General features: G+C 44.0%; 1 protein-coding gene across 1 annotated transcript in view; it reads right to left on the bottom strand.

The window, feature by feature from the left end:
* The window catches only part of ARMH3 (armadillo like helical domain containing 3), a 123,479-nt gene that overhangs the window by 17,439 nt on the left and 87,121 nt on the right, over window positions 1-18,919 (bottom strand). Inside the window, exon 23 of the mRNA XM_059821053.1 lies at window positions 18,241-18,319. Coding sequence (XP_059677036.1) covers window positions 18,241-18,319 — 79 coding nt within the window. The remainder of the gene's footprint in view (window positions 1-18,240; window positions 18,320-18,919) is intronic.

Here is an 18,919-nt window from a genome sequence, read left to right as displayed (position 1 = left end):
GGTGCAATCCTCTATTTACAGAACACCTTGTCCCCCTGAACACAGAGAAAAAGTCAGCAGCAGCTCTCCAGCACCAGTTAACTGACCAAAGTAAGACCAGTAACCGTGGCGCCCAAAACAAGATAGAAGAGTTTAAGTCATGAGCTGCTGCTCCAGCTGAGCTGAGAAGCCAGGACATACAAAGCTGTTACTGAAATCAAAGACAGCTGCAAGAACCTAAGAAAGAGTAGCTGAAGATTTTAAGAAATGGTCAGAAATAAAATCTTTCTAGGGCCAGCAGCCAGAAAGCATCCTGGCAAATGTTGAAACTCAAATAGACAACTCTCAGTTCAGATTGCCTTGACAGGGTGACAATAGGATACCTGATGTACACCAGAGGAAACTCATTCCTAGTAAAGAAATTAAAATTTGCCCAGAAGACAGTTGTCTCAGGAATAAGGCTGTCTAGAGAACAGATTAAAAGAGGGTATGCAACAAAAACCCTTTCATTCAGTCAAACCCCAACAGAAGTGGACTGTTCCAGTTCAAAGAAACCAAAAATCTAATTGTGCCCAAGGGAAAAACAACACAGAGGCTTATTGTGGTTATGGTCTAATCAAACATCTGCAGTCACGGAAGGATTCTGGAACTATGTCACCTAGTCAGGTTCACAGAAATCAGTAGGGGATCCAAGAGAGCTTGTGCTCCTCACACAGCCACCAAGGACTTCTACAGGATATAGTGATTACAGAGTGACTTAGGCAAAAAACCTCACCAGGACCCTGACTTGAAGATCAAGACAAAAGAAAGCAGAACACAGGCACTCCAAAAAGCCATGGAGCTTGCCACACATTTGATTCTTCTTTTTTCTTTTTCTTTTACAGCAACTAGCAAGCAAACGGCCTCTATGAATGCTACTAGTACAGCCCTGGGTCTGACACTTGCTGAGAAAAGTAGATGCTAACCACCTAGCTCATGACTATTTTTTTTTAAATGATCAGAAATTTTGTTAAACTTGGTTTGCACAACATGAATAAATGTAATTAAAGGAAGCAGCAAAGCTAAATAGCAATACACTAAAGAACTGGCCACAAACCAAGCAGATGCTGTAGATTTAAAGCAAGTCAAAACAATACAGGACATGCCAGAGAAACACCCAGTTAGGACTGGGGGAGGAAGGTGTATGCATTTGGAGGTGCAGAGCTTAGAAAGATCAGTTCCATAGCTCCTACTTACAGTTAAGCAATTAAATAGTGACAATAGAAGGCCAGCTATTAATTGCACAATGGAAGTGATAAAAGGCAGTAATTCAGTGGCCCGAGAAGATGCAATGAAAAGGCCAAGAAAGAGGAAATCCAGAGCTCACGTGCCTAACTGACCACATGTGGAAAATGAACTCAAGTCCATTCTAAGATGAGGAAAACCAGAAGTTCTGAATACAAGCAAGAATTCTGGATAGCCAAGAAATCAGATGAGCAAATAACTGTTTGATTGTCTATTATTTTGCAGTTCTACAATATCTTTTCTGAAATAAGGGCACTGGAATCAATATACATGATTTAAAACATGGGTTGTCACAGACTTACACAGTGACAACACAGTACTCCTGCTTTATTTTTGTTGTCTCTCTAATAATTTCTAATTCTCTATTTGCCTTTCTGACCACTTTTGAGCTTTGAGTCAACATTTCCAGGCTTATCACAGCGACTCTGGGAATCCTTTCCTGCATGGCAATGTCTAGAAGACTTGTCTACGGCTTAAAGACTTTAAGAAATTTATAAAATCAATCTGCAGAAATTTCTTCTAAAGATACAGCTCAAAAGAAATAGATCTATAGTCGATTGGTTAGCTACAAACAGCTGTTGCTACAAATAGCTAGCAAAAAACTGTAGTAGCAGTATGCTAAGGTAGCTAGCTAATAAGGCAAGGTGGGCAGTGCTTGGAAGTTTGTGTGACTCAACCCACGTAAAAGTTTTAGCTATTAAGGCTTTTCCAAATCTGGATTTGGAACAGACAGCTATGAGCTGCTGGATGATTCTTATAAACAGAAAATCCTGTAGTGAAAAGGGAACTTCAGTTGCAAAATGTCTGCTCTAAAGCTGCAGTTCCAAAAGTGGATTAAGTCAATCTAAGTGAGGGTCACCTAAACTGCAACACAAAGCCTGGAGTTTCTCCTTCAAAGGCACTTATTGCAGAAATAAGGCATTCTAATGTGTGACTCAAAAGTCTCTTCATTCTGGACACAAGCACTGAGGGTGCTGATGACCAGGCACAGTACTGGCATCCGGAGTAACTGAGAAGGCAAGAAGGAACAGAGATGACTGTGCCCTAGAAACTGAGAATGTAGCTGGGCAAGTTAAGTTTATAAGAATTATGGTAGTGATGAAATTCCTACCAAGGAGATGGGATCAAATCTGTCCCGACCAAGTGACTCCTCACAAATCCCAGACGCTTTTGGATCCTACTCTAATCTGCATTGCACAGCTGGAAGAAAAGGAAAGGACAGAGTCTGTGATGAGGGCAGAAATAAGAGAACCAAATAATTTCTGATATGACATGCTGAAAGAGTTAAGCTTGTTAACATTTTAATTTGTTACATTATCACCTTTTGTGCTATTGGAATATGACATTCTTTTTCAACTCCATCTGGGCAATGACCAGAGCTGAAACAGAGTAAGACCGTTTATGCTTGGAAGCATTCATAGCCAGCATAGAAAACATCTTTTGCCTGTGAAAACAGAGCTGCTTAAAGTTGACTGCTAAGTTAATTCTAAAGGAAGATCTAAATGGCTAGTGGGACAGCTGGAAATACAGAGGCTACTATCCAAGGTAATCACTAGCAAGGGCAGGCCTGACGAGATGCTAAACTTTGTGAGTGTATTGGGCTTGCGTGGCAAGGTTTTGGTAGCAGGGGGTCTAGAGGGGTGGCTTTTATGAGAAGCTGCTAGAAGCTTCCCCTATGTCTGACAGAGCCAATGCCAGCTGGCTCCAAGATGGACCCGCTGCTGGCCAAGGCCAAGCCAATCAGCAACGGTGGTAGCACCTCTGGGATAACATATTTAAGAAGGGGGAAAAACCAACTGTGCAACGGCAGCCGGAGAAGAGAGGAGCAAGAGTATGTCAGAGAAACAACCCTGCAGACACCAAGGTCACTGAAGAAGGAGGGGGAGGCGGTGCTCCAGGTGCCAGAGTCCACAATGGAGCAGATATCCACCTGCAGCCCATGGAGGAGCCCATGGCAGATCAGGTGGATGCCCAAAGGAGGCTGTGACCCTGTGGGAAGCGCGCGCTGGAGCAGGCTCCTGGCAGGACCTGTAGACCCGTGGAGAGAGGAGCCCATGCTGGAGCAGGTTTGCTGGCAGGACTGGTGACCCCGTGGGGGACCCACGCTGGAGCAGTCTGTTCCTGAAGGACTGCACCCCGTGGGAAGGGACCTATGCTGGAGCAGTTCTTGAAGTGCAGCCCGTGGGAAGGACCCATGTCAGAGAATTTCATGGAGAACTGTCTCCCATGGGAGGGACCCCACGCTGGAGCAGGGGAAGAGTGTGAGGAAGAAGGAGTGGCAGAAACAACACGTGATGAACTGACTGCAACCCCCATTCCCCACCACCCCGAGCCATTCAGGGTGGTAGAGAAAAGCAGGAGTAAAGTTAAGCCCAGGAAGAAGGGAGGGGTGGGCGGAAGGTGTTTTAAAATTTGGTTTTATTTCTCATTATCCTACTCTAATTTTGACTGGTAATAAATTAAAATAATTGCCCCAAGTTGAGTCTGTTTTGCCCGTGACGGTAATGGTGAGTGATCTCCCTGTCCTTATCTCGACCCACGAGCCTTTTGTTATATTTTCTCTCCCTCGTCCAGTTGAGGAAGGGGAGTAATAGAGCAGCTTTGGTGGGCACCTGGCATCTAGCCAGGGTCAACCCACCACAGTGTGCCGAGACACTTCTTGACTGAAATGGAGATGTGCAGGATAGCTGGCCAGCAGACAGTCAGCAAGGTGAATCTGAGAGGGAGCAGAGACTTGGGCATGGATGACACACAGAAAACCAGTCAGAGGTTTCTGAGAAATCAAATGATCTGCCACTTATTACTACCCTTAAGGAAAGAAGTCTGTGTGCATTCTTTGAAATAAACACAGAGGCACCAAAAATTGCTGACACTCAGTTATTTCTAGTCATTTCTCCTCATACCCAACAGAAGCAATCAGGGCCCAAGATAATAGCTATGCCTCTCAAGAAGGATTCCTGCCACGGTGAAGTGGCATCTTGCAATCCAAAGATATTTGGAGGACAAAAAGGGCTTGTGTGACTGGGAACTTAGTGTTTATCCCTGCAACATTTGTTCCACTTACATCCTTAAAGCATCAGACCTACCACCTCTTCAGCACCAGCTTTCTCACAATTCAGATGCTTCCAGCAACAACCCCAAAACACCACAGAGGACAAGCCCCTTCAGAATGCATGGCTGAGAAGAGACTGAAAAGAGGCATCTTACCACTATAAGAGTGGTGGTGTTATCCCCACAGAGGTTCAGGTGCTGGATGGGCAGGAAGGACATGACACAAAGTGGAGGTTTATTGCTAATGGGCCAGATAAGATTATTGTGTTGGCTGTATGCCTGACATTGACATTCAAGGAGAAGGTGACTTGTGCTGGCACTGGACCCATTCTCTCCAAAGGATGAGGAGAACAAAACTTACGCTTCTTTTCCAAAGCACCTTTAGTAGTTGAATTCTCAAGTTGAGCTAATCAGTACGCAGAGCAGCAAGCTGGAGAACTACTTGTCCACAATGTCTGCCCTCTGAATCAAAAAGCATGCACCCTTTGCTGTCACAGCTCTAGACTGAACCAGCTGGCTATAGAGACGGGATGGGATGTATTTGTACAGACAGGACTACTGAATACTTGGGCAAAGACAATGCCACTCTCTTGGGGATAAGGAGTTGATCGCCAAGACTTCCGCTTTCTCTCTGAATTTCTCTTTTGTGATATTCTCGGATAAGTACCTGCAGGATCTGTAATGGAAATATCATCTCCACGGTAATTTCTGCAGTGCTTGGAGGACACCATTGTTCTACAGCCTAAAAATCCCTTTGTGAGGATTTAGTGCTCCCAAGTGCCTCCTGGATATCAAACGTTTTCAAAGCTATTAGCTCTGATGGGTTTTTGAATAAGGCTCAGGGAAGCCACTCACTCAATATTTCTCATAAGGAAAAGGTAGCTCTGACCGGGTAGAATAAAAATTACTGAGGAAGAGGAGGAGGAAGAAAGCCCACGCAGCCCACGTTCTCTGCAAGCAAGGAAATGAGATTTGATTAACTCCATGATTCTGAGGTGTGTTCAATTTCAGCTTGAATTTCTACTGCATAAATTCAGCTTGGCTGAGCAATGTCCCCATTAGAGACTGTCCAAAGCAATATAAGGTGATCCACACAATGATCTTTGAATCTGAAGCTTCAAAGCCTTAGTGAGGTGGTGGGGTTTTAGCATATTTTTGCATATGCAACCCACAAACCTGTGTCTTCCAAGAAGTTAGAGGAAGACAATATAAAAAAGCAATTAGATACAGTGCATACACAGCTCCTTATTGTTGCCAATTAATCAATTTATTTATTTAGCTCACTGGTTAAATCTCCTCTTATTACACAGCAGAGAACAACTCCAGGTCTATGTTTTCCATGATTCAAAGGGATTAGGTGACAAGCAGGGGTCACTCACTAAAAGGATTTAGGGGCTTCAGTTCAGGGATTAATAACTCAGCTGCTTTTTCTCCAGATTTTAAAACCACTAATTTGTACTGCATCAGCTGGCAGTTTTATTTGCACAACTATTTTTGTTTTAGTGGGAATCTTAAACTCTGCTCTTCCCAAAACGCTGCTGCATTGCCCTCTTGATATTACTCTCACATCTGAATTTTTGACTATATTTAAAGAGGATTTCATGCTTGCTTAGGAAATTTCTTAAGAAACTGCACCTAATACTTAATACACACAAGTTCAAGTTCTGCTTGACTTTTCCTGACTAACCAGGCATATCAGTTGAGCAGTTCCCTCAGGAATTCAAAACCACTACAAGGCAGCTAGGACCAGGTGTCTCTGCATCTCCAACTCGGTCCCACATTTCGAAGCTCTACAAAATCCAGAGTTTGCATGCATTTGACCACATAGTAACACACTTTTAAGGTGGGATAAACCATAGCGGTCCATTCACACCCTGGGTTAACACAGAATAATTTGGTACTGCACTTATCCTGCTGAGAAACCAAGTTCCCAGAATCACAGAATCATTAGGGTTGGAAGAGACCTGTAAGATCATCAAGTCCAACCATCAACCCAGCACCACCATGCCCACTAAACCATGTCCCGAACTCCAAAGTCATGCAAATACATTCTTATGGAATCAAAAATCAGGTTTACTAATATGTATTTTGTATGCATAATAAAGCATTGGGCATACAAAACTATCACTTTTCATGACTGAGAAGTAGAAGGGGGCCACATCTCTGCATCACTCTGCAGAGACTCTGATCTTACAGTTCTGAGAACCATTCACATGAGGGAGTTTCAGTGAAACAGTGCTATAATTTAACCCCAACACTTCTATCACCTTGGGCTGCATGAATAAAACCCAAAAGCAAGTCTGCAGGCTGAAAAAAATCAGGTACTTTAAAGTTTTGGGGTTTGTTGTAAATCTACAGTAGCCTGAGCTGGCCTGACTCAGGAAAGACTCAATTCCTTCCATATGCCTTTTTAAGGACTGACTTGTGACTGTGCCTAGAGCTTTTGTTTGGTGCATTTTTATAAATGGTAATAAGTAGAGCTGTTCACTTGGTTTACTGCTTCTAGACGACAACTGCCAGCTACAATCAACTCAGAGAGAAAAGGAGAGCAGGGCTGGCAGCAGGCACAGAATGCATCATAGCAGCAAGCAATGGCTGTGCATTAGTAAAGCTGCCATCGTTCTTTCTTCTCGTCTCTCTAAAACATGTCAAGGGCACTAATTAACAGGGTATCCAAGGCACACAAAGGCTATGAAGAAAGATGTCCCTAGTGCCCTGTTAAGGCCCAATCCCAAGATGACTAATGGGGCTTTAGGAGGCTGCTGAACTCTCCCGGTCACAAGTCTCCAAAACTGTCTGATATTCAGAAAGAATTCAAAGATCACAAGAGCTGCAGAACTGAGAAAAGCAGAAGGGAAATAAAGTGACCTACTTTAGATTCTGCTATCACATGTTGAAAGAGACAGGATTGTAAAACACCAAAAAGAGACACATGTAAAGGAATCCTCTCAAATTGCTGTGCTGTCAGCAGCGTGATGGCACACAGCCCCCCATGGAAGAAACAAGGGCAGGGAAAAACCCAGGTCAAATAATATGCCAGAACAACAATTCAATACCCAGACAGAAGGCAACAAACAGTAGGAGTTATACAGAGTAAGAGAAGCCTGTGATCTGAAATGCCACTCGCCGTTACCCTAGCAGGCATTAAAGCCTCTGCCAGGAAGCGCACTCAGCTTCAGAACGATCTGATCGCCTTTTCCTAGAGCAAGTAACAGAGGAGAGGTGTGATCTTAAATATTTTGTAGATATTTCTGCAGCATCTGTTCTTGCTTACTTGACTTAGTATCAAAAGGCAGGGCAGAAGAATCTGCAGCTGTCTGTGAGCACCTGGGTACAACTATGTAAGATTACTGGATGTAGGGTTAACACTACAGAGTCTGGATGCACCTTTTAAACCACAACCCTGTTGAGAACTGGAAAATAAGGCTTTTTTGTGAGAGTACAGGCAGGGGATTTTCCTTCCCTTTTTTTAAAGGGGAATGCTATCAAAATAAAATCCTCCCACTCCCCAGATTTCACTTCTGAAATTTTTGTGTCTTTTGTTTTTTAAATGAAGATCAGGATCAAACCAACTGGCCATTTTTCTTTAAGCATCTTAACCTGACCTTTTCCAAACTCATCACAGAAAAAGCTCTTGCTGACATATGTAAGCTGAGGTCACACTGAGTTATGCTCTCATGTACAAAAAGCACGGCAGCTTCAATTCAGGTCTCCCAACAGAACAGTTGCCTCCATCTTCAAACTATGCTGCAGTCAACAGAAGGCCTTCCGGGTGAGGATGAGGGACCAGGCTATGTCTCAAGCTAAAAATGTAGCTGAGACAAGACCACAAGTTTCTGGTTCAACTAAACAACTTCCCGATGAGTGACTGGGACAGGAGTGGTCAGTGGCCCCAGTACAGCGACCAACTTCTTTATGCCAAGATGTTCACTACGACATTAACTGCCCAGCCCTAGCATCACTAAGTCCTAGTTCTGAAATGTCAACACATTGAATAATGACAGACGCACTTTAGGACTCAAGCAGTCCTGGAATATTATCCCTCTGGGCACTGCTGAGGGTGGAAAGCTCAGCAAGAACTGAATGATGTGGGAAACTGTCATCAGCTGAAGAAATTGAGTTCAGATCATGTTAATATTCTCCCCTGTAAAAAGTGTGTCATGCTCAGGTGTCTGCGAAGAAGGCTGAGAAGAGGCATTACAGTAGCTTTCTTTTTATTCTTCTGAGAAGGGGAGTTCAGCTCAGCAACAGACCTAAGTTTCCCTTCTATGCCTACAAAGCAACTTGTAGGTGGTACTGTAATTAAATAGGTCCATCACTTAAAATAGAAAAGCACATCTTTATAGCTGAGGTGAGAACTAAGAGTCTGTAGTGAGATGCTTCCATCAAGTTGTTGGTTTTCAGGAGGATTAACGACAAGGTAGAAAATTCCCAGCAAAGCAGCCTGGATACAAAAAAACCAAAACAGTCGTGAAGTCTAAAGTTCCAGCATGACTATCTTGGCTCCCTCACCAATCCACATTTCTGTTTCCATCAGCTGGAAGATTGCTCCTGTCCTAGGCTTTCGAGATGTTCAACAAAAAGAGTACTTCTTGCAAACAAAATGCAGTCTTAAAAAGTCTATACTGTAGCTCACAGTTACCTTTTTTAAGAAATGAAAGGGACAAAAAAACCCTGCAGGTCACGTGAAGCTCCATCTAGATCCACGTTCAGTGTTACATCCTGTTACATAAAATCCCTGATAATCCTTAGGGTGACAGTAACAGCTAACATTTCACGCAAGTTGGGCAGATACCTGACTCCAGCAAACCACCAATATGACACAGCTGAGCAAAGGCTAGTATCTAGGTTTGGGGAGGAATATATGCATTTCTAGTGCAGAGGAGGACTGGAAAGGGAGACTCAGTCATTAGCCAGCTGAGCACACTCTTCCTTTAAACACTTGGAAGGAGAACCGCTGGCAGAATGAGACATCTCAGGGTAGGCTCTGTGTGACCTCTATATTCACATATGGATTGATTCGTCCTGGGTTTGGAACGTTAATTTTCACAGAACTAGGAAAAGGCTGCAAAGGACAATGCAATACCTAAGTGAAAAGACTGGTGTCTTACTTGCAGGAAGAGCAATGGTTTGATTCACAGATGTTGCTGAAGAAATATAACCAGAGGGGAGTGGATAGCAGTCCCCAGAGAAACAAATTCTCACCATGATACTATTATTTCCACCTTTCCACTACATGCTCATGGGGCTCCAGGGCAGCTCAGTTTGGTCTGCAAAAGATAGTACAGGCCTTCCCAAAGCCAAAGCACCCCAAGAACAGTTAGCTAGCCACGTCATGCCAGCTCCCCTTCCATCATCTCATTGCCAGAAAGATGCAGTGTCCTTCTCTGTCATCACATTTCACTGCCAGCAGCTGTCATTGTCTCAGAGACGCAATCGGTCCATTAGTGGGATAGGAGCTTGCTCACGCCATCGCAAGTGGGAGAAGCACTCACAAGAACTTCTCCACCTCTATGGCTTCTACATAGGACCCCAACCCAGCATTTTCTGAGAAGTCAGGAAGTCCAAGAGTACGATTTCAATGGCATTTGGTGTGTGTTTTTACATCCGACTCAAAAACAAATGCAGTCTGCTGAATTACAACTGCTGAGGAAAATACACTTGGAAAACAAAGATGGGTTTTGTGCACGAATAAGCCTGAAGTGCAGTATTTCCTTAGTGGGGTTCTGCACACAGTAAGACTTAGTGGCAAAGCTTCCAACTAGGAGGCTAAGGCATATGGCAGGGGCTACTGGAAACAACATTATTAGATGCCAGTCTGCAAAAAACTACACCCTGTTATCCAAATGTTAAGGATATATCAGTGGATTTTCCACACTTACTCTCTTTACTGCCAAGGGTCATCCTAACTAACCTGTTTTCACGGAAGAGAAAAGCTTCCCAGTTCACAACTAATATTGATGCAACTGTGGCACACCTGTCAACACTGATGTAAGTGATGGTTCCTGGGTTGCACCAGCTTATTTCAGAAATCCTAGGTACTTTCAGACAATGGTCCAGGCTGATTCATCAGCTTCTTCTCTGGGAGGCTGGAATATACTTCCCCTGTTAGCAATTCCTGCTGTCAAGCAGTTACTGATGGAGAACATAAATCCATGGTTTGGAAAAAGTGAAAGAGGAACTCCTGCAAACAGGTGCTCAGGTGAAAGCCAACACAGGGCTATGAATTAATATCCTTCCATAGGCCGACACTCATGCCAGCTATGAGGCAGATGCTGCTGCTGAAACAGCATGTGCTGCTAGCCACACTTAGCTCCCCAGGAGCTTATTTGTGCCTTAACTGAGCCATGGGGGGGAAATCCAAGTGCCCTCTGACTAAGGCAGTGGAATTGATTTGTAGCCCCTGGCACTTGGCTGATGCAGAACCACCTTCCCCAGTTCCACCTCTCTGGACATCCATCTCCACTGCCTGCTGTCTTTGAATGACACATCTTAGCTCCCTGAGCAATCCTGCTGCCTGCCTCAGAACTCACATGAGGCTAGGAAGAGTGACACACATTAGACATGCCACCTTCTCCTCTATTAAAAGGTTTGTCTTTGAACTCCCTACTGCAGACAAGAAATTTGAACTTACTGTCTTAACATCCAAATGCCTAGTGTTAGAGAGCCAAAATAACAAATCTTCCAGCTGAGTGGAGCTCTGTTCAGGTGCGGCACCTTTTGGCTCAGCAGCATTTACTCTCATGCTCTGGGAGGCGTGGAGACTGCAAAGCTCCATTTGCTTCCCACTTTGAAATCAGAGCGATGACCCAATTTGTCACTTTTGGGAAACAGCTGCAGCTGCAGCTAGAGGATCCAGAGGAGGAAGGAAGAAAAACATCATCTGTTACAGCAGGGTACTACCAGAGAGAAGGAAGAGTAGCAGTCTCTGAAGGCAGGAGTTTTATCCTAAAGACGCCTCAGAACGAGCATGGCTGGCAGTCACTGCAAAGCCTGTCCCCGTTTGTGAGAGGAGAATTTGACTCCAGGAACAGTTACTCACAGCCACATCGCCATCTGTAACTGGCACAGCAGGCTATAGCCTGTCTGCTTTTAGGACTCCCAAGCAGAGAGATGACTGAGTGTAAGGAACCTTGGGGTGGAGCTCAGGACTGGGGCAACAAAGTATAGTGCTATAAATCCAGCTTTACAGAGAATGATGAAAGAAATTTGCACAGTATCTATATGCATTACGCACCTGGCAACAGCCAGCATCTATTGTTCCTGTTTCACAAGGGATTAAAAAACCTTCTCAATCTGAAGTTTTACAAAATGCAAATCGAATTGTGCATTCGCACAAGCCAGCCGTTGACAGCTCCTCCTTTAATCGTAGATGTGCAAAGTTGTAATTTAATCTTTATAAATGCAGACTGTTTTGATCATTCTGTTGCAATCCTCTGCGGAGCTTTCCCTGCCCTACACAGGCACTTATCAGTGACGGCAATCCATAACATTGCTTTGCCTTCCCCAGCAGATCACACAGTACTTCAAATGCTGCCTGACTCCCCAAGGACTCCACACCAGCTGCCCTCTCACTCAGGAGGGCACAGAGCTCAAGGTTTGCTCAAGGCAGCACAGTGACAGCTAGGAAGGAGTTCAGACCCCAGCCTGCAGCCCCTTCCTCTAGTGATCCACAGCCCCTTTTCCAGGTTTAGTTAAGTACCACATATAAAACAAATCTACCAGGCATCTGGGATGTGTTTTGTGAAATACACTCACCGGGGTGACCACAAGCACTGGAACTAGAGCAGCTTGTCTGCACGGTATGGACTGGGAGCTTATTGTGAAGTTAATCCTCTGGCTCTCGCTTAGCACACTCTCAGTTGTGAATGAGGCTAGGCTCCTAACTCGCGTCCCCGAGTGTTGTCTCTAGCCCCAGCACAGAAACTTAACTAGCTCCAGGAGACTTTACCCTGTTGCAGGCAGCAGCAAGTAGTAGCTCTGGAAGGCAGCTCTTCCAAAAGAGGTCCGCAGCATTCAGTGGTCACCTACACTACAGCAGTTTTCAGGCCCTTATCAGTCCCTGTGGTACTGGTGACAGCCAGGCAAGGATATGAAAACAGCAGTGAGAATCAAAGACAAGCCTTGCTTTGAAGTTTAATGGACTGACTTTGTTACTAGTTTGTACTTTAAGGCAGTCCCTAATCTGCCCAAGAGGACAGCTCATAGAAGTGGTAGGAAGTAAGACATGCCTTAGCATTTGTAATGCACAGAGGGCAGCAGAAAGATTCCTCTGCTCCAGGAGCAGTCAAGGTGATCCAGGGTCACACTGCCTCGGAGAGGCACAGAGCAGCTAACTGCCACTACTAGTAACGAGCAGGATGCCGGGGCATCTTTGTGTTGAGCCTGAAAGAAGGGAATTGAAGGGTTTCTCCCATTTCTTATTGGGATTTCTGGGACTGAATTAGGAATAGGGTTGCATCTCTCCAGCAGTAGGCGTTGTAAAAAACAAAGTCCTTTTGTCCCTCTAAAGGCATACCACACGTTGTCCCCCCCTCCAATGACGCACAGTTTATTGCATTCTGCATGTTAATAAAAGACACTACACAGCACAAAGTCACTGCTCCAAAGCTCACCTCCAGCTTCAAAATCTCCTTGCAGCAAAGCTGATCAGTCCTTGAAGCCTCTTCAGACCCATTCAGTCTGGCATGCTGCATAAAGCAGTCTGAGGCATTAGTAAATTGCAGGGATATTTCTCTGGTAAACCAAAAAAAAAAAAAAAGGAGAGAAAGCTATCTAAACCAGAGAACCCCCCCATCAGCTAGGGAAACTGGCAATTTGCCAACTCCAGAAGACTTTATATAGACCCTTTTAAATCTGGGATTCCAATTTCACCTGGTGCAGCTCAGCTCTTTCTATTTAAACAATAAAATCTGTTTCAAGCCGTTAATCACGAGTAGGTGTCTGTAATGAGACCGCGAAACTCAACATCCCTGCCTCATTTGCAAAGATGTGATGACTTTAAATTAGGGCTTTGTCTTGGTGACCCCTTAGCTTGAGTTTCGATTTCTACTACTGTGTGCAGCACGGCACTAGCAAGCTTGATACTTTCTACCCCAAAGCTCACTGCATTTCAGAAGTGAAGTAGCATTATGCCAAAACCATTTTAAAGCATTTCTGGAGCCCTCACAACATGTTATATTAATGGAAGAGATTAGGTGGATTTATTGTAGTAGTACCTAGCACTGATGGTACTCGGCATTTTAAAAATAAACACGCACATACCCACAGACTTTTAACTCTTAATGCCACTGCCAGCAGTGCTGAGAAAGAACATAGCATTTTGTATCTGCCAGTGTTTTTGCTGCTGGTTATGGAAACCAAAACAAGTTGAATAAACCATGACATGAATGGCTCAGAGTTAGAATACTTTAGGGCATTTAAAACCAACTGCATCCTTTTGTGACTTTCTGTTCAAGTCACTGGTGGAGTGTCCCTGAGCTCCACTTTGGGTTAGTCCCTCAAAGCTCCACCAGGTAACAAAAGGCCATGTGGATTGGGGGGGGGGGGGGGGGGGGGGCGGGGCGCAGGGCAAGGGGAAGCATTCAATATTTGGAGTATGACCTGAAGGAAAGGGAAATGGCTTTGTGAGATTGCCTGGCCAAACTGGATTGCAGTTACCTGAGTTATAAAGGTATTACAATGCGGAACGACCCAAGAATCACATTCGTCTTAATTTCAAAAGCGATACAGTTGTCCTGTTTTTTCTGTTCTGGCTCCCAGCACTTTCTGTCTTCAGTTACCAGACTAAAACACACAGTACAGGTGTTTACAACAGTCTTTCACACTGAACTTCATGCCACCTCCAAGCCAGGGGTACCCAGTGTCCCTGCTGTAGCTGGGAAGAAAGAAGGGCTTCTATTAGAAAAAGCACATTGATGTTCCTGACTAGCAAGCATCATCAGTCCCAGGTGCCTGCCATCTCAATTTTAAGACCCTTAGAGCAGAAATCACAGAGAGAACAAGTGCCAAAGAGAAAACAAGACCTTAGTGAGCAATTTTGCTACCTAAATCTCCAGCAGATTGGCACAAGACTTGCTTGGTGTGCAAGGCACCACAAGACCACCACATGCTCTGAAGAGATTTCACCAAAAGAAGTACTAGGTTCCTCTCACTTTAGCCTCTCTAGAATAATTGTGCTACATCACCATCAGGCAGAGACCTGCCTTCTTACACACAGCTCTTCTTTCACATCCAGAAAAGGCAGATGTGAGACCCCATCCAGATCACTCATGCCCTCGTTGTCAGTCTTTATGTTTGTCTGCATTGACCCTTCTAGAGCAACTCTTGCGTTGCTGTTTTCTCACTGCCTTGACCCTGTTTTCTGCAACTGCTTCTGCTGGAAAACACATTAGGAGCTTCTCAGATCAGATATAGCACAGAGAAAGTCTACTGCCTCCAAAGTATTAAGTACAAGGCAGTCCAGTCATCTGGAGAGTACAGATAAGCCTATGAATTAATTTCACAGAAGGCTATTTTGCCCTTTGACTTGAGAAGGGACCCAAACATCTTCGAAGGCATGGGAATAATCACTTGCATAGAAGAGCTAAAACTACATTGGCAGGTAATGGCCAACCCTATCTTTTTGACTGTGCAGCATCTTTCAATTCCTTAAAGGACATGCAGGCAGCAGCCGAACGCGTTGAGAGAGAGAATAGTGCAAAAACCACAAATTAACACTGAAGTCAAGTTTAACAAATTAGCAAGTGAAGGAAGACGCCAATAACTGGCTAAGACATTTCCTGTTTCAGTGAGGAGCTACAGCAAGGTCAAAATAGCTAACAACTAGGAAGGATTATGAGTTTGCTTTGGCAAGTTGACTCTTTGCAGAATGGCACTGGCAAGTATCACATGGTGTTGATAGACTGAGGTGGCTCATCGTTAAATCCCTGGCTTTGCTCAACCCAGGGAATCTCCCACTCTTTGCTCAAGAGAATATGGAAAGAAAAAGGTTTCTTCCCAGTATTTCTGATCTGAACACTGGATAAATCCCACAACAGTCAGCAAAGCGTTACCATGAAGTCTTGCAAATATACCTGCCTTGAGCACAGATCTGTATATTCAAACTATGGCTCCTGGAGATCTTTAGGGCTGAAGATGTACAGTGGTATTAATAGTCTATTCCTTAAAACAATCCCATGTCCATCATTTTCAAGGGCCTACAAATCCCCTCAGCATGTAATAATGTTAACATTAATGCTTACAAACAAAAAAGGAGAAAGCACTGAAATGACAGACTGAGAATGGTAATAAACAGACATTAGTGATTAACTAGGTAATAAAGCCTTCAATAGGATTAGGAAAATAAAAAAAAAGATAGAGCAAAATCTCTTTTAGCTGATTACTTAGCTACTTTTAAGGATATTAAAAATAATAATAAAAAAACAAAAAACCAAAAAAGAATCATCTAACACATGAATAGGACGCCAGAACAGCAGCACAGAAAATTTGACACAGGCTCACATAAGAGTAGCAAGCTGAGTAGGTTCAAGTGAATTGGAAGCAACTTGGAGCAGCTGGAAATTCCCTTTCAGATAGAGCTATGTCAAAGCCATGCCTGCCTAATTAATAGGAGATTCTGAGATACCACAGAGGAGTATGAGTAGCTGTATGAGAATCTGGCCAAAGGCTAGTATCTGGGAAGGAAACCCTCATTAAAAGAAAAGTTTGATCCTCAAAATTGTAAAAATAAATGTTCCCAGTGAAGAAATACCGGTCTCCTGAAACTATTGAAATAACTCAAAAGGAGAGAATGACCAGTCCCAAATGTAGTATCTGTGTGTGGATATACAAGTTAAATGTCAGCATTAATTTTTTTAATGTGGTACATTTCAAAAAACAGGGCTAGAAAGGAAGGTGGATTTTGTGTAGAAAATATTTATGGAGACAAGAGAGAAGGGGAATTAAGTGAACACACGTGTAAAAACAAAAGGTACAGCTGGAAGGAAAAAAGAGAGACTGCAGCAGCCAAAAGGCAAGCTTGACCCCCCACCCCCCACTGAACAGCTAACACAGAATGAAAACAACAAATTCTGTTACCCCACAAAAGCCAGACCCTGGTCTTGATCTCAGCCATCTACCATTACCTCTCATTACTTACCATGTGGGACAGCTACTGACAGAGGAGAAACCACAGTCCAACACACAGACCTGAGCTCACTGGCTAATTGAAAGTGGCGGCAAGAAGTCTCCATCCCTCTCCTCCTTGTGCAGTGCATTGCAGAGCGCTGACTAAAACACCCTCACTGGGACCACACAGTCCCTCACCACAGTGACATCTCTGTTATGTCTCTGCAGTTCACTAGGGCCTATTATTGCTTTGCTTTGTTTGATGTTCTCCCTATGTTGAGAGAAGGCATAAAGGGAGAAAAGAAAAAAGAGAAATCTGTCTTTTAACTTCCTAATCATCTTCCTCAAAATGCTCCATATATCAGCACTGATTTCATTATCTGCCCACTGCTAGAGATTTTATTTAAAGAATAACACACAAGGAAGAAAAGATTTAACCTGACCTCCCCAAACTGCTGGGGGATGAACACTACACAGAGCTGACAGTGAAAAGCTCGTTTCCTTTCCCAGACTAACCCAAACACTATGCAAAATTCCCCTCTATCCAAACCCCCACTTTTAAATTGGGCTATCAAAGGCTTTTCTTTTTTAGTGGCCTGTATTGATGCAATCAGTGTATCGTCAATGAATGAGGGCCGATAACATGAACCATCACAAAGCATAGCTGTGGGTACAGTGACTCTCAGGAGGCAGAACAATACAGAAAATTTAAAACCAGTGTTCTTCTAGCCACCTATATCAAGATGAGAATAAAAAGCAGTAGGGTCCACATTTTTTTCCCCACTGCACCAGTACAGCATTCAACCTGAGACTTTGGGGTGTTACATATTAGAGATTAAGCAGGATAATAAATGAAAAGGTTAGTGGGAAGCATGGAAGGGTATCATCAAGTAATGAGTAAAAATATCATGGGCAGAAAGAGAAATGAATTGCAGAGTAAGACACAGTCAGGACTTTTAAGAGGCACAAGCATGGGATCCCATCCAGTGGAAGGAGCAATCCAAGGTGACTCAGATGAGGTCTGTCCTAGACTGCGTACAGAATTTCTTCTCTGGAAGGTCCAGAGGTGCTGGCACAGCTGTGTCTGGGATGATCCCCCCTAGCTTGCATGGCGGCTCTGTATTTTGTCCACCACTGACTCCTGCAGAGTCATTTACCTCTCCAAGAGTGATTAACGTATAATCCCAACATTTTATTTTGGTAAATAGGCCATCTCTTCCCTTCCTGAGACCACGCACAGTAGCCTATTTTCAAAAAGCCACATTTACACATTTATACAATACAAGCAGGACATGAAGAGAGCAAACCAGGCCAAATTACGGAAGGGAAACCTAACCTTATCACCCTCTTTATTAAAAACCTTCTCTTTTCAAAAATCTAAACCAACTGAATTCAATTACCCTAGAAAATTTCTACCAACTGTTGCTGGAGTTCTAATTCCCCAATATCATAGAAAAATCAAGCTATGCCCAACAGTTCTCCGATAACTAAATTCGCTGCCAAAAACTTCCTGTCCCATTCTAAATGCCAGCATCCTCACAGTCTCCAACAACACTTGCTGACAGTGCTGCATATTTTCATCACTCGTACCCAACCTTCTGCATTTGCTGGACCAAGAGGTCTGCATGTGATGGTAAAATTGGCTAAAGCAAGCCTTGTTTCTCTTCCTTTTGTCGACACCTGAACAAGGAACACAAGAGTCCCGCTTTCACCCCTCATATTGCTGCAACATCATCAGTCCCAGTGAGCATAAGGTACTCTTAAACGCATATATTCCAGAGGTCAACATGAAAAAAGGTCATCGCACGCCCGGCTTACCTGATCCTCGGAGAGCTGCGATATGTGATTCACCGCAGCATAAGACTCTATCTTCGGGTTGAAGTGATTGATGATGGCTCTGAAACAAAGGAGGAAAATTTTCAGAGGTCTCAGGCACAGATTAGGGATGCAGCAGAAATTTCCCACCAGCCTGAGTCAGTGCACATAGAGCCACAGTCCTGCAAGAAATAGTTCCTCCCTCACCGCACTGTATTGCTTGCTCTGCCGAAGGCACGCTGCCTGCTGAGAGGCCAATGCAGATTCAGTCACAGGCTCACTGGAAATTGCAAGCACAGGCACTGCCCTATGCGTGGGTGCATCTGTCCCAGCAGATACAGGGCTGTGCTCACCGCTGTAGAGGGAATCACTGCCTTGCTGGGAACAGGTTGCAAGTTGCTTGGTGTTCAAAAAGAGACACAGAGAATCTGGCCATTGCTGCCCCATTCTGCTCAGGAACTGTATCTCCTCATCCCTTCCAAAATCAGTATCACCTGACATTTTGCTCTATGGAACTTTGTTGCCTGATGCATTGACGCTGATCGTTTACTGCTTTTCATCTCCGCTATGTTGGCTCTTACCTGTCGTCATCCATCATTGCAAGCCACTACTTCGACTTCTTCCCATAATGACTTTAGTCCTCAGCCCCAGTTTAGATCAGTAGAGGTAACTTATGACAGTG

Source organism: Gavia stellata, chromosome 9 (genome assembly GCF_030936135.1).
Source record: "Gavia stellata isolate bGavSte3 chromosome 9, bGavSte3.hap2, whole genome shotgun sequence".
NCBI classification, from domain to species: Eukaryota; Metazoa; Chordata; class Aves; order Gaviiformes; family Gaviidae; genus Gavia; species Gavia stellata.
Note: the sequence above shows the minus strand (reverse complement) of the source record. Positions and strands in the feature narration are given on the sequence as shown.